This window comes from Salmo salar, chromosome ssa20, assembly GCF_905237065.1.
Source record: "Salmo salar chromosome ssa20, Ssal_v3.1, whole genome shotgun sequence".
NCBI lineage: Eukaryota > Metazoa > Chordata > Actinopteri > Salmoniformes > Salmonidae > Salmo > Salmo salar.
The window spans coordinates 7,755,818-7,777,336 of record NC_059461.1 but is presented as its reverse complement, the minus strand read 5'-3'; the positions used below and the strand labels follow the sequence as shown (position 1 = coordinate 7,777,336).

At 44.5% G+C, this 21,519-nt stretch overlaps 1 protein-coding gene across 3 annotated transcripts in view; it reads right to left on the bottom strand.

Moving 5' to 3' along the window:
• LOC106580171 (glutamate receptor ionotropic, delta-2) overlaps window positions 1-21,519 on the bottom strand; it is a 605,308-nt gene that overhangs the window by 251,119 nt on the left and 332,670 nt on the right. For all 3 annotated transcript variants that reach the window (XR_001322822.2, XM_045704300.1, XM_014160933.2), the window contains exons 3-4: window positions 20,353-20,640; window positions 5,171-5,376 (exon numbers count right to left, since the gene is read on the bottom strand). Coding sequence is in view for 2 of the 3 variants with exons in the window: in XM_045704300.1 (XP_045560256.1) it covers window positions 5,171-5,376; window positions 20,353-20,640 (494 nt within the window). In the remaining variant the exon portion in view is untranslated. The remainder of the gene's footprint in view (window positions 1-5,170; window positions 5,377-20,352; window positions 20,641-21,519) is intronic.

The following is a 21,519-nucleotide window of genomic DNA, read 5'->3' as shown; positions in this document are numbered from 1 at the left end:
TATTTTTATTAAGTCAACCGCACAAAAAACAATAAAGAATACACGACACGTGAAGCTACGGAGTGCTCACAGGCAACTACACATAAACAAGATCCCACAAAAAAAACAGTGGGGAAATGGCTGCCTAAATATGATCCCCAATCAGAGACAACGCTAAACAGCTGCCTCTGATTGGGAACCAGACCACGCCAACAAAAAAATACACACACTAGATTTCCCACCCTAGTCACACCCCGACCTAACCAAAATAGAGAATAAAAGGCTCTCTATGGTCAGGGTGTGACAGCATGTGACAAATAACATGTTATTTGATTTCAGGCAGTCTTTTACACTTAAAGGGCATTATCATAATTTTCAGAATTTCACAGTATTATTCCAACCTCATACCGTGGAAATATACACACAGTGGCCAGTTTACACCACCCCGTTCATGAAAATGGTTCGCTCCTACAGACAGTGAGTCACATAGCCATGGCTTGCTATATAAAGCAGGCAGACAGGCATAGAGGCATTCAGTTTATAGTTTGATTGAATGTTAGACTGGGCAAAACGAGTGACCTAAGCAACTTTGAGCGTGGTATGATCATCGGTGCCAGGCGTGCCGGTTCCAGTATCTCAGAAAAGGCCGGCCTCCTGGGCTTTTCACGCACAACGTCTAGGGTTTACCGAGAATGGTTAGACAAACAAAAAACATCCAGTCAGCGGCAGTCCTGTGGACAAAAACAGCTTGTTGATGAAAGGTCGAAGGAAAATGGCAAGAACCGTGTAAGCTAACATGCAAGCAAATAATGGGTCAGTAGAACAGTGTTGTGCAGAACGGCATCTCGGAACACACAACTCGTCAGTCCTTGTCACGGATGGGCTATTGCAGCAGACGACCACACTGCGTTCCACTCCTATCAGCTAAAAACAAGAAGAAACAACTTGTGGGCACGCGATCACCAACACTGGACAATTAAGGAGCAGAAAAACCCTGCCTGGTTCAACGAATTCCGGCTCCTGATGCGTCATGCTGATGGTAGAGTCAGGATTTGGCATGAGTCCATGGCCCCATCCTGCCTGGTGTCAATGGTACAGGCTGGTGGCGGTGATGTAATGGTATGGGGAATGTTTTCCTGGCACACATGAGGTTCCTTGATACCAATTGAGCAACGTTTCCATGCCCTGAAGAATTCAGGCTGTCCTGGAGACAAATGTGGGTCCGACTCAGTAGTAGATGGGTGTACCTAATAAAACATAGGAATATCCTGTTTTTGACTGCACTGGGCCTTTATTTCAAAATCTTACGAGTAAGAATAAAGGGAAGAGGGAAGCACCACAGAAAACCATTTGACTGTCACGTCCTGACCAGTATAAGGGTTATTTGTTATTGTAGTTTGGTCAGGACGTGGCAGAGGGTATTTGTTTTATGTGGTTCGGGGTGGTGGTTTATTTAGTAGGGCGTTTGATTTATTATTTCCGGGTTTTGGTTTATGTTCTATGTTTTGTACTTCTTTTTTCTTTCTGGGTTGGTGTATTTCTATGTGTAGGTTAATGGGGGGTTGGACTCTCAATTGGAGGCAGGTGCTTGTTTGGTTTAGTGTTTGTGGGAGATTGTTTCTTGTTTTGCGTGTGTGAGCCTGACAAGACTGTTTTGTTGATCGTTCGTTCTTCTTTTGTTATTTTGGTGTTCACTTTGTTTGAAAATAAAATACAAGACGCCTCTACGGTCAAGTGCGTCAACCCAGTCCGACTGTTCCCGCTGTTCCCGCTCCCCGCACTAGCCCTGAGGTGCGTGTTCCCAGGCTGATACCTCCAGTACCAGCACCACGCATCAGGCTTCCTGCTGCATTTTGGTCCTCCATTCCCGACGACAACCGTTACAGAATCTCCCACCACAAAAGGACCAAGCAGCGGAGTAAGGAGCAAGGGGAATTCAATATGGACTGGCGAGAGAAATGGACGTGGGAGCAGATTCTGGCCGGAGAGGGCCCATGGAGGAAGTCTAGTGAGGACCGGGAACGCTACCGGGGAACACGACTGGCGTTTAAGCCCGAGAGGCAGCCCCAATAATTTTTTGGGGGGGGGCACACGGGTAGTTTGGCTGGGCGAGGAGTGAGCCCCAGGCCAAATCCCCGTACCTTTTCTGGGCAACCAGTGAATGGACAGGTCCCGTGCTTCGGGGTAATGGGTACTGTGGCGAAGCCAAGTATTTTTAGGCCGGTACGCGCAATACCAGCTTCCCGCATTTGCCAGGGGGAAGTGGGCATCCAGCCAGTAAGAGCGATGCCAGTTCTTCGCTCGAGACCGCCAGTACGCCTCTACGGTCCAGTGCGTCAACCCAGTCCGACTCGGCCTGTTCCCGCTCCCCGCACTAGCCCTGAGGTGCGTGTTCCCAGGCTGATACCTCCAGTACCAGCACCACGCATCAGGCTTCCAGTGCGTCAGCCCAGTCCGACTCGGCCTGTTCCCGCTCCCCGCACTAGCCCTGAGGTGCGTGTTCCCAGGCTGATACCTCCAGTACCAGCACCACGCATCAGGCTTCCAGTGCGTCAGCCCAGTCCGACTCGTCCTGTTCCCGCTCCCCGCACTAGCCCTGAGGTGCGTGTTACCAGGCTGATACCTCCAGTACCAGCACCACGCATCAGGCTTCCAGTGCGTCAGCCCAGTCCGACTCGGCCTGTTCCCGCTCCGCGCACTAGCCCTGAGGTGCGTGTTCCCAGGCTGATACCTCCAGTACCAGCACCACGCATCAGGCTTCCAGTGCGTCAACCCAGTCCGACTCGGCCTGTTCCCGCTCCCCGCACTAGCCCTGAGGTGCGTGTTCCCAGGCTGATACCTCCAGTACCAGAACCACGCATCAGGCTTCCAGTGCGTCAGCCCAGTCCGACTCGGCCTGTTCCCGCTCCCGCACTAGCCCTGAGGTGCGTGTTCCCAGGCTGATACCTCCAGTACCAGCACCACGCATCAGGCTTCCAGTGCGTCAGCCCAGTCCGACTCGTCCTGTTCCCGCTCCCCGCACTAGCCCTGAGGTGCGTGTTCCCAGGCTGATACCTCCAGTACCAGCACCACGCATCAGGCTTCCAGTGCGTCAGCCCAGTCCGACTCGGCCTGTTCCCGCTCCCCGCACTAGCCCTGAGGTGCGTGTTCCCAGGCTGATACCTCCAGAACCAGAACCACGCATCAGGCTTCCAGTGCATCAACCCAGTCCGACTCGGCCTGTTCCCGCTCCCCGCACTAGCCCTGAGGTGCGTGTTCCCAGGCTGATACCTCCAGTACCAGCACCACGCATCAGGCTTCCAGTGCGTCAACCCAGTCCGACTCGGCCTGTTCCCGCTCCCCGCACTAGCCCTGAGGTGCGTGTTCCCAGGCTGATACCTCCAGTACCAGCACCACGCATCAGGCTTCCAGTGCGTCAACCCAGTCCGACTCGGCCTGTTCCCGCTCCCCGCACTAGCCCTGAGGTGCGTGTCCCCAGACTGACACATCCAGTACCACGCATCAGGCTTTCAGTGCGTCAGCTCAGCCTTGAGAGTTCGGCAACGGTGTGCAGTCCAGAGTATCCGGCAACGGTGTGCAGTCCAGAGTATCCGGCAACGGTGTGCAGTCCAGAGTATCCGGCAACAATTTGCAATAATTTGCCTGCGACCCGGAACCGAAGGGGTCTGCCTGCGACCCGGAACCGGGTGAGTCTGCCTATGACCCGGAACCAAGGGAGTCCATCAGCGACCCAGAACCGGGTGAGTCTGCCTATGACTCGGAACCAAGGGAGTCCATCAGCAACCCAGAACCGAGTGAGTCTGCCTATGACCCGGAACCAAGGGAGTCCATCAGCGACCCAGAACCGGGTGAGTCTGCCTATGACCCGGAACCAAAGGAGTCTATCAGCAACCCGGAACTAAGTAAGTCAGTTGACGATCTGGAACTAAAAATGATTAACTATGTATTTAATGAGTCTGCCTACAGTGTGGAAAGGAAGAGTTCTGCCTACGATCCGGAAAACAAGGAGAGTCTGCCTTCGGCCCGAAACTAATCAAGTCTGTCTGCATTCTGGAGGACAGTAGGCCGGAGCCAGAACCACCTCCTGTATAGGTGGGTTGGGGAGGGGGGGTGTAGCACAAGTGCCGTCGGTGACGGCAGCCACCCTCCCTTCCCTCCCTTTAGTTTAGGGGGATGTTTTTAGTTGTTTTGTTTTTTTGTTTATTTATGAGGTGCATCCGGGGTCTGCACCTTTAGGGGGGGGGGGTACTGTCACGTCCTGACCAGTATAAGGGTTATTTGTTATTGTAGTTTGGTCAGGACGTGGCAGAGGGTATTTTTTTATGTGGTTCGGGGTGGTGGTTTATTTAGTAGGGCGTTTGATTTATTATTTCCGGGTTTTGGTTTATGTTCTATGTTTTGTACTTCTATGTTCTTTCTGGGTTGGTGTATTTCTATGTGTAGGTTAATGGGGGGTTGGACTCTCAATTGGAGGCAGGTGCTTTCTTGTTGCCTCTGATTGAGAGTCCTATATATGGGTAATTGTTTGGTTTAGTGTTTGTGGGAGATTGTTTCTTGTTTTGCGTGTGTGAGCCTGACAAGACTGTTTTGTTTATCGTTCGTTCTTCTTTTGTTATTTTGGTGTTCACTTTGTTTGAAAATAAAATACAAGATGAGCATTCACATTCATGCTGCGTTTTGGTCCTCCATTCCCGACGACAACCGTTACTTTGACACTGGATTGGGCTTCCTAAGTGCTTATCAGTGGACAATTAGTAATGTATTAGCAGCTTCTTAGCACTATTGATCATATGTAAATATAGCTAATTTGGGGATAATACAATATTAGGAGTTATTAGACCCAGTGTTTTAAGCAGTGATTGTCTCAATGAGGTATATGAGTGGGAATGTGGAAGAGAGGAAGTAAGTTGTGGTAGTGTGAAAAAGTTTAGGTCCTATGTGTAACAGGCGTCATTGTGCCTGCTTAACAGTATAGCTTCCTTCGTCATGATCCCGCACTGGACCTCGATCTTTGATCCTCTGCCTTGCAAATACACGTGAGCACCTGTTTTAGCCAATTGCGCTACATAAAAACAAGCGATTGGATAGCGTGAGACATTTCAAGCTGGGGTTATGAATCTAACTCTGTTAAGTGTGGGTGAGAGAGTGTGTGTGTGGACCTGGGTGTGTGTGTGTGTGTGTGTGTGTGTACCTCAGTGATGAAGGCCTTGGCGGTGGCAGGGCTCATGAAGAGCACGGCCCGGCGCAGCGTGTCTCGGTAGCGGTGGAGCTCCTCCACCCTCATGGTCCGGAACATGCTGGTAATCATCATGTTGATGTTGGACTCCACCTTCTGAAGCGACACGTCCATGCCTTGCTGAGACGTCTTGTCCAGGAAGTCCTGGATCCCACGGATATCTATATGGAAAGAGGGAGGGATGGGTGGAGAGGAAGGATGGGGGTAGTGCGATAGGGGCAGGGGAGGTGGGGAGGGAGAGGGGGATAAACGGGGACGAGATGGAGAACGGGAGAGGGATTTGCATCACATTCATTGTGCGGACACCTGACATGGCAGTCACAGTTTGGTGAACAAGTAGATTGAATGCCAGATAAAACATCTGAGCCACTATTGTCGAGTTAAAGACATGTCAATAAACTCACTGACCATCTTTCCACAAACTATAAAACAGGTTATTGGAGATCACCTTTCACTGTTCCCCTTAATATATATTTGGATACTGGTACTATAAAATCACAGTATTATCCATTCACTTTTATCACATTTGCTCTTGTAGAAAAAGGTTGGAATATATAGACCATTAGCATTTATTTTTCAGTGTGCTGGAGTGAGACCTGTGTAGTACATTTGTCACTGCAGTGATAAGGCTGATGTCTCACAGAGGAGGTAAATAAAATATGACTGGCTGCTCATCTCCTAGCAAAAATGACCCCATTGGTCCCATGTCCCACACCAGTGCGACACGGGCTAGCCCACAACAAGCCCAACAAAGGCTAGCCTACACCAATCCCACATCAGCCCAACACAGGCTAGCCTGCACCAAGCCTACACCAGCCCAACACAGGCTAGCCCAACATGGGCCAGCCCACACCAAGCCCAGCAAGGGCTAGCCCACACCAAGCCCAGCAAGGGCTAGCCCACAAAAGCACAGCTACTTCATAATGTAGAGACGAGGGCTTATCAGAATATTTGGGGGTGTAGTTTACAAATACCTAATTCATGTTGTTAAGTTAAAAAAGAATACAAGATAAAAAACTGCTGACACCCTTCAAAACAATTAGGGTTCAGAACGTTACAGTAAATTATCTCGGAATCATCTTTCTTCAAATATAACCTTATAGTTAGTTCTAAGTTCACACGTTCGTTTTGAGAAACCATTTCTGAGAGTTTCATTCTGGTTGAAGTATTCTGTTGTGTGATGGCAACAAATAAATGATATTGTACACTGCCAATGAGGAAGTGTGTTAAAAGACTTAGATAAGTGAATGTGAAATTCTTCTGGTAAAAATACATATGATAGTAAGAACTTAACTGTCTTTCTGATCCATTGTAACAGGCATGTGATCCAAAGGGGTAGGCTTATTTCAGGGGAAGTGAGGGATGCCCTCAGGGCCACCTGTCTTGGGCCCAATGTCGGTAGCCTAAGTGGGGCCAATATTTTACCAGCATTGGGTCTACATCGTGCCAATGTGGGCATGTTTGCTGAGCTCTCTCTCCATCTCTCACATTCGCACTTTAGCTGTCTCCCTCCTCTTCTTCTTACTCCCACCTCTCTCTCTCTCTCTCTCTCTCTTTCTCTCTCTTTGTCTTTCACACTCTGTCTCACTCACTTCTCTCTTCTTTCTCTCTCTCTCTCTCCCCCTATCTCTCCCCCTCTCTCTCTCAGCTACAAGGGCAGGCCTAATCAAATCCATTACGTTGCAGCGTCACTGGCTGAATGCACAATCCAACTCCTACCAAAGACAAGTCCAAAGGTGGCTTGAAAAATGTGCTACTGATTCAGATGTGTGGGCAAAGCAATAATTTGCAAAAGTTGTGCTTTGGGCTCTGAATGAATTGGTTCCGGGGTACACTAACTCAGGCTGTGGCTTTCTTTTAGCTTTCTATGACAAGAAATACACAGTACAACTTTTTCAATTAAATCCAAGTCCTATAGTGTTGAGATATATACTGTATATATATACAGCTGAAGTCAGAAGTTTACATATACTTAGGTTGGAGTCATTAAAACTTGTTTTTCAACCTCTCCACAAATTTCTTGTTAACAAACTATTATTTTGGCAAGTAGGTTAGAACATCTACTTTGTGCATGACACAAGTCATTTTTCCAACAATTGTTTACAGACAGATTATTTCACTTATAATTCACTGAATCACAATTCCAGTGGGACATAAGTTAACATACACTAAGTTGACTGCGCCTTTAAACAGTTTGGAAAATTCCAGAAAATGCTCCAAAACTGCCATAAGAAAGCTAGACTACGGTTTGCAACTGCACATGGGGACAAAGATCATACTTTTTGGAGAAATGTCCTCTGGTCTGATGAAACAAAAATAGAAACGTTTGGCCATAATGACCATCGTTATGTTTGGAGTAAAAAGGGGGAGGCTTGCAAGCCGAAGAACACCATCCCAACTGTGAAGCACGGGGTGGCAGCATCATGTTGTGGGGGTGCTTTGCTGCAGGAGGGACTGGTGCACTTCACAAAATAGATGGCTTCACGAGGAAGGAAAATTATGTGGATATATTGAAGCAGCATCTCAAGACATCAGTCAGGAAGTTAAAGCTTGTTCGCAAATGGGTCTTCCAAATGGACAATGACCCCAAGAATACTTCCAAAGTTGTGGCAAAATGGCTTAAGGACAACAAAGTAAAGTTATTGGAGTGGCTATCACAAAGCCCTGATCTTAATCCCATAGAAAATTTGTGGGCAGAACTGAAAAAGTGTGTGCGAGCAAGGAGGCCTACGAACCTGACTCAGTTACACCAGCTCTGTCAGGAGGAATGGGCCAAAATTCACCCAACTTATTGTGGGAAGCTTGTGGAAGGCTACCCAAAATGTTTGACCCAAGTTAAACAATTTAAAGGCAATGCTACCAAATACTAATTGAGTGTATGAAAACTTCTGACCCACTGGGAATGTGATGAAAGATATAAAAGCTGAAATAAATCATTCTCTCTACTATTATTCTGACATTTCACATTCTTAAAGTAACGTGGTGATCCTAACTGACCTAAAACAGGGAATTTTTACTAGGATTAAATGTCAGGAATTGTGAAAAACTGAGTTTAAATGTATTTGGCTAAGGTGTATGTAAACTTCCGACTTCAACTGTGTATATATATATACACACACACTGAGCTTTACTGAGCTTTATTGTATGCTCAAAAAAATTAGGAATTTATATTATTTTATACTAATACAATTGCTCAGAGAAAGAGATGTTTTTCAACAAGAAATATATATTTTTTTCTCCAAAAAGTATGGGTTAGAAAAATGTACACCCTTTTTTCAATACATTTCAATACCAAACCGTGTGAGGTATATATCCACAACAGCACTGAGCCTTTTTCTAAAATGTTTTATGAGTTGGAGAACACATTGACAGCCTCTGACAGGATCCGCAAGTGGATCTTTCTGCAAGACAATAACACATAAAAATCCACAAATAAATGGTTCATCGGCCACAAAATCAACATTTTGCAATGGCCATCTCAGTCTCTGGACTTGAAACCCATTGAAAACCTGTGGTTTGAAGTGAAGAGAGCAGTCCATAAGCACAGGCAAAGGATATCAAGGATCTGGATTCTGTATGGAGGAATGGTCTAAGATCCCTTCCAATGTGTTCTCCAATCTCATAAAACAGTTTAGATAAAGGCTCAGTGCCGTTATCCTCACAAGGTGAGGTATTGAAAGGTGTTGAAAACAGGGGTGTCAATAATTTTTACCCCCACCTTTTAGGCATTTTTGTATTACTTGTTAAACAAAATCTCTTTCTCTGACAAATTGTATTAATATAAAATAATATAATTTCCAAAATCCTTTGAGCATACAATATAGCTCAGTGTATGAATTATTTTATACTGTCATTTTTTCCTCATCTTTATCAAGGGTGTCAATAATTTCAGACCCCATTGTATACTATACGGTAGTTAACTTATGATGTAGTCGATGTGGACAAATTATGACAATGCCTTATTGTCATCATTAAACAATTAACAGATTGATTGCACCTCATTATGTGCTGGGCTGAGGCGATGGTGTAAGCGACTTAATCCATAGCTCCAACCAACACCGAGGGACAGTGAAATAATACACAGTCAGACGACTAAACATTCCAGCTGTGGATGACATCATCTGCCAGGGTCTAAAGTTCAGAGGGTGAGAGTTGGCCTGGAGAGGCTACACATGTGGAGGGCGAGGGGAGGGGGAGGAGGATGGGAGAGCAGCAGGTGATAATTGTCCAGTGGTGCGCTGGAGAAGGGAGGGAGGGAGGGAAGGGGATGGGATAAGCGACAGACAGACAGAGTTTGCTAGGAAGAGGGGACGGGGGGCGGGTCTTGGACTCCACACACCAGCTTGTGTTTTAATTTCGGGACACATGGATTAAAGAATACCCAGAGGTCCCTGTTGCTGCAAACGTCACAAGGTCGGCATCTAGACTGCTGTTGTTTACAACAGGACTGTGTAGGTGCTTCTCACGGTGATGGAGAGAGAGAGAGAGAGATATCAAATAGTGAGGAAGTAAAACCGTGTTGCTAATGTGCGTTCTTCACTACTGTTACATTTACATTCGTGACACTAATGCTAGTGTGCAGGGTTGATGTTGTCACCCACACCTACATGTATCAGACTACAGCGGAAAACTGCCTGGGGAAATGAACAAACAGACGTGTTGGTATGGGCAAATAGATTGGACTATGAGGCACTTTCAATCTGTAAGAAAACACAGGCGTTTTCACAATCAGCATTAGCCTCTATTATCGTTAGCATGAGGAGAGGAGATTTGACAGTCTAGGTCACAGCTCTACCTCTGGGTATTCCTCCCTCCATGTTCCCAAAATGTGTCCCGAAATTAAATCAAAAGCTGGTGAGTAGAGTCCGAGCCCCGCCCCGTAGCCGTGGCGCAGGGGCCTATAAGTTGAGACTTCCTGCTGAACTGAGGGGATGCTAGTCTAGGTCTATACACTCCAGCTGTGTGTCAAAGCTAAAAGTATGGGGTTCATCCACTGAACATTGGTGCTGGCTAATTTGATCATTGTGTGTGTGTGTGTGTGTGTGTGTGTGTGTGTGTGTGTGTGTGTGTGTGTGTGTGTGTGTGTGTGTGTGTGTGTGTGTGTGTGTGTGTGTGTGTGTGTGTGTGTGTGTGTGTGTGTGTAAAGTGACATAACATATCCTCTCATCCAGATAGTTGAGTACAGTATCAGTCAAACGTTTGGACACACCTACTCATTCAAGGGTATTTCTTTATTTTTCTATTTTCTACATTGTAGAATAATAGTGAACACATATGGAATCATGTAGTAACCAAAGAACTGTTGAACAAATTAAAATATATTTTATTGTTGAGATTCTTCAAAGTAGCCACCCATTGCCTTGATGACAGCTTTGCACACTCTTGACATTCTCTCAACCAGCTTCATGAGTTAGTCACCTGGAATGCATTTCAATTAACAGGTGTGTCTTGTTAGAAGTTCATTTGTGGAATTTCTTTCCTTATGAATATGTTTGAGCCAATCAGTTGTGTTGTGACAAGGTAGGGGTGGTACCAAGAAGATAGCCCTATTTGGTCCATATTATGGCAAGAACAGCTCGAATAAGCAAAGAGAACTTTAAGACATTAATTTAAGACATGAAGGTCAGTCAATCCGGAAAATTTCAATAACTTTTTAAGTTTATTAAAGTGCAGTCACAAAAACCATCAAGCACTATGATGAAACTGAATCTCATGAGGACCACCACAGGAAAGGAAGACCCAGAGTTACCTCTGCTGCAGAGGATAAGTTCATTAGAGTTACCAGCCTCAGGAATGTGTTATTTCATAGCTTGATGTCTTCACTATTATTCTAAGAATGCTGATCTAGGATCAGTGTTGCCTTTAAGATCATAATAAATAAGATCACATGAACACGAGGTCACCTGATCCTAGATCAGCACTCATACTCTGAGATGCTTGGTACATATGGTCCCTGGACTCTCTGGGTCAAGCCTGTGATTGTAGCACTATATCAATCAATATTCAACAGACTGTAACAAGATACTGAGTCTGTTTATGTCTTGGCCTCACACATATTATATTCAGTCCCTACAGCACTTCATTACCTTAACCATATCCCCCGCACAATACAACAACTTCATGTGAGTTGTGTATCCATAGCAGTAAACCTTGTCTCCCTATTCTAACTATATTAATCTTTATCAAGGGAGCTGTTACAATTCATAGTCTATGGTGCCAAACCAAATTCAATTACATTCCTTGATTTATCTGCATTAGCCTTACTACTCTCATGCCCCTATGTGTGTGTCTCAAATCACAAGCGTGTGTGTGTGTGTGAGGGTGTGTGTGTGTGTGTGTGTGTGTCTGTGCTATATGCCTTTATGCTGATTGAGTGAGGTGTAGGTCTCGGGCTGCCTCCATCAATCCCAGAGTAGCTGCAGCATCTCTTCTGTGGCTAATGCTTTTACTACGCTTCACAACACACCTGCACTACAAAGAGCTCAAAAACAAACCTGGCTACATCGCACCATAAATCTCTCTCCAACACCTTGGAAGAGAAAGGGCTCCCTGTAAATATGAAAGACTTAGATGAGGAAGTATCACAGCCACCTTGAGGATGTGGTCCTGTCTGGCTCAGTTGGTGGAGCACGGTGCTTGCATCTCCAACGGCCAAGGATTGGATTACCGCTGAGGCCACCCGCACGCAAATGTATGCACGCATGAATGTAAGAGTCCCTTTTAAAAAACAATATTTAGCCTATATTTAACCAGGAAAAGCCCATTGAGACCCAGAGTCTCTTTTTCAAGGGAGAACTGGCCAAGAAGGCAGCGACGATCAATACATGACATAATTAAAACATACAACAATGCAATACAACAACATGATCCAGCCTAAAAAAAGCATTTACACTCCTCTGTAACAGTCTCCCATCAATATTTGAAATTCATTCAGTGGCACTAACATATCTAGATGGAGCATGGACAAAAGTGTCTGCTAGATGGCATATGATATTATTTTACTACCTTGAGGAGTACAGCTGCTCACCAGGAACTAACCATTGGCGGCTGTTTTGGAATGACCTTCCCAAAGAGTCATATTTAGAATCCGACAGTTTGTTTTATGTTATTTATGTCTTCAATTGTAAGTATGTTGCGATTTTAAATGTTCTGTAAGTATGTTGCGATATTAAATGTTCTGTAAGTATGTTGCGAATTTAAATGTAATAAATCATTTGATTTCATCAGCTCGTGCATGTTTCGCATGTTTGTAATGTTCTACAATCCATAGGTTTGGGTTGTCAAACTGGCACCATACACGTCACCGGATGTTTTGAGGAACATACTGTTTCTCTTTCGAGATATGTTCTCTGTCAACATTTACTGAGATGCTTACAACAATTATAGGATCGGATGAACTTTAATGTACCGCCGTATACATAATAAACACTTTACATTACTGCAAGTATGTTTATATTTGTTAGACTTATCATCTCTCTCATCAAATATCAAGCTATATAAAAGAGCAGACACTAGCTATCTTTGATAAATTCAAATAATTATGGAAATATTATCCAAATAATAAAGAGACGGCTAAAAATTAATGTACACTGCTCAAAAAAATAAAGGGAACACTTAAACAACACAATGAAACTCCAAGTCAATCACACTTCTGTGAAATCAAACTGTCCACTTAGGAAGCAACACTAATTGAGAATAAATTTCACATGCTGTTGTGCAAATGGAATAGACAACAGGTGGAAATTATAGGCAATTAGCAAGACACCCCCAATAAAGGAGTGGTTCTGCAGGTGGGGACCACAGACCACTTCTCAGTTCCTATGCTTCCTGGCTGATGTTATGGTCACTTTTGAATGCTGGCGGTGCTTTCACTCTAGTGGTAGCATGAGACGGAGTCTACAACCCACACAAGTGGCTCAGGTAGTGCAGCTCATCCAGGATGGCACATCAATGCGAGCTGTGGCAAGAAGGTTTGCTGTGTCTGTCAGCGTAGTGTCCAGAGCATGGAGGCGCTACCAGGAGACAGGCCAGTATATCAGGAGACGTGGAGGAGGCCGTAGGAGGGCAACAACCCAGCAGCAGGACCGCTACCTCTGCCTTTGTGCAAGGAGGAGCAGGAGGAGCACTGCCAGAGCCCTGCAAAATGACCTCCAGCAGGCCACAAATGTGCATGTGTCTGCTCAAATGGTCAGAAACAGACTCCATGAGGGTGGTATGAGGGCCCGACGTCCACAGGTGGGGGTTGTGCTTACAGCCCAACACCGTGCAGGACGTTTGGCATTTGCCAGAGAACACCAAGATTGGCAAATTCGCCACTGGCGCCCTGTGCTCTTCACAGATGAAAGCAGGTTCACACTGAGCACATGTGACAGACGTGACAGAGTCTGGAGACACCGTGGAGAACGTTCTGCTGCCTGCAACATCCTCCAGCATGACCGGTTTGGCGGTGGGTCAGTCATGGTGTGGGGTGGCATTTCTTTGGGGGGCCGCACAGCCCTCCATGTACTCGCCAGAGGTAGCCTGACTGCCATTAGGTACCGAGATGAGATCCTCAGACCCCTTGTGAGACCATATGCTGGTGCGGTTGGCCCTGGGTTCCTCCTAATGCAAGACAATGCTAGACCTCATGTGACTGGAGTGTGTCAGCAGTTCCTGCAAGAGGAAGGCATTGATGCTATGGACTGGCCCGCCCGTTCCCCAGACCTGAATCTAATTGAGCACATCTGGGACATCATGTCTCGCTCCATCCACCAACGCCACGTTGCACCACAGACTGTCCAGGAGTTGGCGGATGCTTTAGTCCAGGTCTGGGAGGAGATCCCTCAGGAGACCATCCACCACCTCATCAGGAGCATGCCCAGGCGTTGTATCGAGGTCATACAGGCACGTGGAGGCCACACACACTACTGAGCCTCATTTTGACTTGTTTTAAGGACATTACATCAAAGTTGGATCAGCCTGTAGTGTGGTTTTACACTTTAATTTTGAGTGTGACTCCAAATCCAGACCTCCATGGGTTGATGGAATTGGATTTCCATTGATTATTTTTGTGTGATTTTGTTGTTAGCACATTCAACTATGTAAAGAAAAAAGTGTTTAATAAGATTATTTCTTTCATTCAGATCTAGGATGTGTTGTTTAAGTGTTCCCCTTATTTTTTTGAGCAGTATATTTTCAGCCTAATATGTTCATATAAGCACACAGTAGTCATAGTGGACAAACTCGATCGGGAGTGATACATGTACAGCAGAAGCTCTGTGTCACGGTCGTCGTAGTAAATGGACCAAGGCGCAGCGGGTCGAGTGCTCATCTTAACTTTATTAGTGAACACTTAAATAAACAAAACAATTAACTAACTAACAGTCTTGCAGGCTAAATACAGCAGTGCTAAGAACAACCTCCCACAATTCCCAAAACAAACATACTCCTAATTATAGGACCTTCAATCAGAGGCAACGATACACAGCTGCCTCCAATTGAAGGCCCCAATCCCAAATACCTAAACATAGAAATAAACACCCTAGACTCGACATAGAAATATACAAAATACAACTGAACCAAAACCCCAGAATACATAAATCAAACGCCCCTCTACATAAACAAACACTCAAAACCATATAAAACAAATACCCCCTGCCACGTCCTGACCAAACTACAATAACAAATAACCCCTTTACTGGTCAGGACGTGACACTCTGACTTTCAAAATCCACTGGAATTCCTGTTTTGGAAAGGGGGCTAGAGATTGGTCAAAAGTAGGGTCAATGCTAAATGAATAGGAAGGTTGCTTTGAATTCCTATAGTGGTAAAAGAGACTCTGGCTACGCACTGCTTTCATCCAGGGGCCATAAGGAGCCCAATAGAACTCTGGTCAAAAGTATAGGGAATAGGGTACCATTTGGGATGCAAACTTTGTGCTTCCTCTCTGCTTCCCCACCATCAACAACAATGGGCCTACTTAATCGCCTCCAGTGTGGCTGTGTTATCTGCACATGTCCTCGGTTCTAGGATCTCGAAGTGTGTCCCACAGCGGCTCCAGCATTCAACTGGGACTTCACCTGCGTGTTCTTAATAAGAAACCATCAGCTTACGAGTCCTCGAAATGAATAGTTCTCATTACACAAGCAGGGGAACAAGCCAGTGTTGATTTCACCTTTTTCCCAGATGAGAGTCAGTATCTGCAGCCAGCGTCTGTCATTGTCGTATGTGTAGGTGGTAGGGATGTCAGGCACAGGAGAAACCAACTTGGTGTAACTGGAGTGGTTTAATTAAGATAAAACATACTCCAAAAACCAACGTACATAAATAAAATAACATGGGTAAAATAACCCGTCACGCACCGATACAAATCCACGAGCACATAACAACAAACAATCTCTGACAAGGACATGAGGGGAAACAGAGGGTTAAATACACAACATGTAATGAATGGGATTGGAACCAGGTGTGTAGGAAGACAAGACAAAACCAATGGAAAATGAAAAATGGATCAATGATGGCTAGAAGACCGGTGACGTCGACCACCGAGCGCCACCCGAACAAGGAGGGGCATCGACTTCGGCAGAAGTCGTGACAGTGTCGTAGCCTAATACAATCCATTTATTGGGAAATGTTCTATATATGCTATCCAACTAGATTAACTCTTGAGCCCAGTAGGACAGAGGATAATGTTCCTGATTCGATAACCCCTACAGTTACCTTCCAATCACCAGGTTCATGCAAATCTGAGAATGGTATCTCTTTTTTTTATCCACAGATCACGCTTATTTGGCAAGATAATTGCACAAGGAGTTGGCAAAAGAGGAGAAACAGACTGGAACCCAGGCTAGATAGACTGATAGGAGCGACAGCTCTGGGAACTCTTAAATCCCCCTGCATACTGACACACTGAACTCCCCCAGTTTTCAGTCTTCCGACTGCACCACTAGACCTGAAAATAGGGGAAAGTGGGCAACCCAATTCAATTTACACATGCACACTCTATTGTCCTCAAAGCCATTTTTCAGAAGACGAGGTGATGTATGAGAGAACGCAGTTACATCGCAAAGAGCTCGGGCTTAGAGACTGGTATGGTTAATACCTGGCAAGCCCATCTTCTGATTCACTGGTCAAAACCATGTTGGGGCTTAAGGATGGTGAGTGGGCTTGGCAGCCGCACAGCTTCTTTATAGCACTACACTACACCACAGTGCAACTGGCAGTGAGACCCAAAATGCCTCCATTGGCTGGTCTGCTGGGAGCCACACTTATTTAGCCATCCCTGATACTTTTAACATGCTGCAGTGAACTATGGGACATGGACTCCATAGGGACATTGTCGTGGAAAATTGCAAGATTATGTTATAATGCTTGTATTGCATTATAATGGTTGTTTTATTCAACAGAATAGAGTATTCTGTTAACTATTGTGTGTGTGTTTTACTGAGGATGGGCCTCCATGAGATAACACTGACAGAGGAGATTTACGATGTCTTTGGGTGATAAAACCTAAAGACCATTCCAGAGAACATGAGCTAATGGTTCTGTTCTATACCGTACCAGGAACGAGATTAGAACCTCGTTTTAGGGACCAAACTGAACGATAATTTATAGCAAATGTTATCTGGCTAAGGGATACTCCTTTCTCAATTATAACCTGTTAGGGCTAGGGGGCAGTATTGACACGGCTGGATAAAAAACGTACCCGATTTAATCTGGTTACCACTCCTACCCAGTAACTAGAATATGCATATACTTATTACATATGGATAGAAAACACCCTAAAGTTTCTAAAACTGTTTGAATGGTGTCTGTGAGTATAACAGAACTCATTTGGCAGGCAAAAATCTGAGAAGGTTTCATTCAGGAAGTGGCCTGTCTGACAAGGTGTCGTTCTTCTTGTCTCTGTTTATTGAAGAGTGAGGATTTTAGCTGTCCCGTGACACTTCCTACAGCTGCCATAGGGTCTCGAAGGCGGTAAAAAGCTGAATCGTGGCTTTGCAGGCTCTGGTTGAAAAAAAGTAGCGCGTTTGGGTAGTGGCTGGTTACAGTACTGTGAGACTCAGGCTCGTGCCCGCGTCGACCGAAAGCTTTGTTTACTTTCCTCTGTTTAGCTAAATGGACATTCCCGGTTGGAATATTATCGCTTTTTTACGAGAAAAATGGCATAAAAATGGATTTTAAACAGCGGTTGACATGCTTCGAAGTACGGTAATGGAATATTTAGATTTTTTTTGTCACGAATTGCGCCATGCGCACGACCCTGATTTACCATTTCAGATAGTGTCTGGGACACACGAACAAAACGCCGCTATTCGGATATAACGATGGATTATTTTGGACCAAACCAACATTTGTTATTGAAGTAGCAGTCCTGGGAGTGCATTCTGACGAAGACAACAAAAGGTAATCAAACTTTTATAATAGTAAACCTGATATTGGTGAGTGCTAAACTTGCCTGGTGTCTAAATAGCTAGCCCGTGATGCCTGGGCTATGTACTTAGAATATTGCAAAATGTGCTTTCACCAAAAAGCTATTTTAACCTGTTAGGGCTAGGGGGCAGCATTTGCACGTCTGGATAAAAAAAATGTACCCGATTTAATCTGGTTACTAATCCTACCCAGTAACTAGAATATGCATATACTTATTATATATGGATAGAAAACACTCTAAAGTTTCTAAAACTGTTTGAATGGTGTCTGTGAGTATAACAGAACTCATTTGGCAGGCAAAACCCTGAGACATTTTCTGACAGGAAGTGGAAACCTGATGTGTTGTATTGACTTTAAACCTATCCCATTGAAAAACACAGGGGCTGAGGAATATTTTGGCACTTCCTATTGCTTCCACTAGATGTCACCAGCCTTTACAAAGTGTTTTGAGTCTTCTGGAGGGAGATCTGACCGAACAAGAGCCATGGAACGATGATGTCCCATTAGACACCTGGCGCGCGAGTTCATGTTGGGTACCCTCGTTCCAATACGTTATAAAAGAGTATGCATTCGTCCACCTTGAATATTATTCATGTTCTGGTTAAAAAGGCCCTAATGATTTATGCTATACAACGTTTGACATGTTTGAACGAACGGAAATATTTTTTTCCCCTCGTTCATGACGAGAAGTCCGGCTGGCTTAGATCATGTGCTAACAAGACGGAGATTTTTGGACATAAATGATGAGCTTTTTTGAACAAAACTACATTCGTTATGGACCTGTGATACCTGGAAGTGACATCTGATGAAGAGAATCAAAGGTAATGGATTATTTACATAGTATTTTCGATTTTAGATCTCCCCAACATGACGTCTAGTCTGTATCGCGAACGCGTATTTTTCTGGGCGCAGTGCTCAGATTATTGCAAAGTGTGATTTCCCAGTAAGGTTATTTTTAAATCTGGCAAGTTGATTGCGTTCAAGAGATGTAAATCTATAATTCTTTAAATGACAATATAATATTTTACCAATGTTTTCTAATTTTAATTATTTAATTTGTGACGCTGACTTGACTGCCGGTTATTGGAGGGAAACGATTTCCTCAACATCAATGCCATAGTAAAACGCTGTTTTTGGATATAAATATGAACTTGATAGAACTAAAAATGCATGCATTGTCTAACATAATGTCCTAGGAGTGTCATCTGATGGAGATTGTAAAAGGTTAGTGCATCATTTTAGCTGGTTTTATGGTTTTGGTGACCCTGTCTTTGACTTGACAAAACATTACACACAACTCTTGTAAATGTACTGTCCTAACATACTCTAAATTTATGCTTTCGCCGTAAAACCTTTTTGAAATCGTAAAACGTGGTTAGATTAAGGAGATGTTTATCTTTCAAATGGTGTAAAATAGTTGTATTTTTGAAAAATTTGAATTTTGACATTTATTTGGATTCAAATTTGCCGCTCTTGAAATGCACCTGCTGTTGATGGAGTGCACCACGGGTGGCACGCTAGCGTCCCACCTAGCCCATAGAGGTTAAAATCGGACATATCGAGTGCATAGAGGAGTTCTGTATCTATAATTCTTAAAATAATTGTTATGCTTTTTGTGAACGTTTATCGTGAGTAATTTAGTAAATTCACCGGAGGTTTGCGGGGGGTATGCTAGTTCTGAACGTCACATGCTAATGTAAAAAGCTGGTTTTTGATATAAATATGAACTTGATTGAACAAAACATGCATGTATTGTATAACATAATGTCCTAGGGTTGTCATCTGATGAAGATCAAAGCCTTTTTGAAATCGGACAGTGGCCCAGAGAGGATAAAGTCCCTTTGTGAACTGTTCCTAAGATCTGTGGTTCGTCATGTAGGTTGAGAGGGGTGTATCTTGGCTATAAAAGATCTTTGTACTTTTGTGTTGTCACTTTCAATGGCGCATCATTGAAAGTCAAGTGCTTTTGCAAAGCTCTTATTATTAAAGATGTACAGTAGTTTAAGTATAACTCTGACTGGTGTGTGAAGTTTGTAACTCTCCTCATTTGGTAATGCAGAAATTAGCCACCACAACATACATGGGGAGTGGAGACAATGCCAGACACAGGACAGACTCACATACACCCATACACATCCAGCGATGAACATAATCTCTGTCTGCCTGACCCTTTCTCTCGTGCACAAACACACACAAAGGCTCTCTCGCTCTCTCTTTCTCTCACACACAGAACACAAACAATCCAGTATAATGAAGGTTGATGGAGATGGTGGGAAACGTTTACAATGTTCATGCATTAACTATGGGCCTCCAGAATGCAGGGTTGCAGAGCTCAGGCCTCTATCCATTAGCTTGCTAATGTCTGCCATGCTGTGAGTCTACCAGATCTCCATCCCATATCATCATACATCATTGAATGCCTCCCTATGGATGTCAACTACAGTACCCCCCCCCCCTTCCCCACTCCCTACTCTCTGAACCCCACTTCCCATCATACCTGGGTTCACATAATATTCAAAATATTTTAAATCTTTGAACCTTTGCTTTAGCCTGCCTGGAGTGCCAAGTGGTCAGGGTTTTCACTTTTGGGACCGTTCTATTGGTTTCTTTGTAAAAGGCGACTTCATTAAAGCCCAGATCTAGTATTTGATGTGATTTCAAATAGTATTTGAACCCAAGTCTGCTTCGCCCCACTTCCCCTAACACGGCCGTTCATGAAGCCTTACCGTATTCCTGGTCGTAGAAGATGATGAACTTCTGCCAGCTGTACTCGCTGACCACTTGGAGGATGACGTCATTGAGGTAGACGGGCGGGCGCACGAAGAGGGTGTAGTCGTCCTGGCGGGTGCGGGTGGTGATGAGGGGGCAGCTGGAGCGAGGGGTCCCGGCAGTGGCACGCTGGATGAAGAGGTGCGGGATGTGCATGGCGTCCGCCAGCGACTGCAGGGAGCCCGCCGACATACAGCCGATAGAGCTGACCAGCGCCAGGATCCCCCTGTTCATCAACTCACAGGCTGCACAGAGGGTGAGAGAAGGAGGGGGGACAGGGAGGGAGGGAAAGGGAGAAGGGGATAGAGAAAGAGAGAGAGAGAGAGAGAGAGAGAGAGAGAGAGAGAGTTATTTAAAGTTTTCAAACAGTAAAAGAGGACATACAGTAATGACATACATTACCATTCTGAGTAAGGAAAGTTCATAGGTTTATTACGGTGTAATAAAGTTGTTGTAACAAGGTTGTTGGCTATAATCAGGAGCCAGTAGCAAAAGCAGGGGCTCATGCAATTGGTATCATAAGTATTGAAGTGGGATTGAAATATATCTAATTGGGATGTTTTTTGTCATTGAGCTACACAAAATACTCCATTATTGTCAAAGTGAAAAGAACATTTTAGTTTTTACAAATTCATTTTTACAAATGAATACAATTAAATAACGAAGATATAGTTGTTGCATAAGTATTCATCCCCTTTGTTGAGGCGAGCATAAATTTGTTCAGGATTCAAATTACATGGACTCATTCCATGTGAAATAATAGGGGTTGACATGATTTTTGAATGACTACCCCTTCCTCTGTACCCCATACATACAACATATGTAAGGTCCCTCAGTCAAGTATTGAATTTCAAGCACATATTCAACTTCAAGGACCAGGGAGCTTTTTTGAAAGTCTCATAAAGAAGGGCAGTGATTTGTAAATGTGCAACAATAACAAATTACACATTGAATATCTCTTTAAGCATAGTAAAGTTAATAATTATGCTGTGGATGATGTATTAAACCACCCAGACACATCAAAGATACAGTCGTCCTTCTGAACTGAGCTGCAGGACAGGAAGGAAACTGCTCAAGGATGTCTCCCCTGTTCGGGGAGGCCATTTGTGGTTTTAAAACAGCTA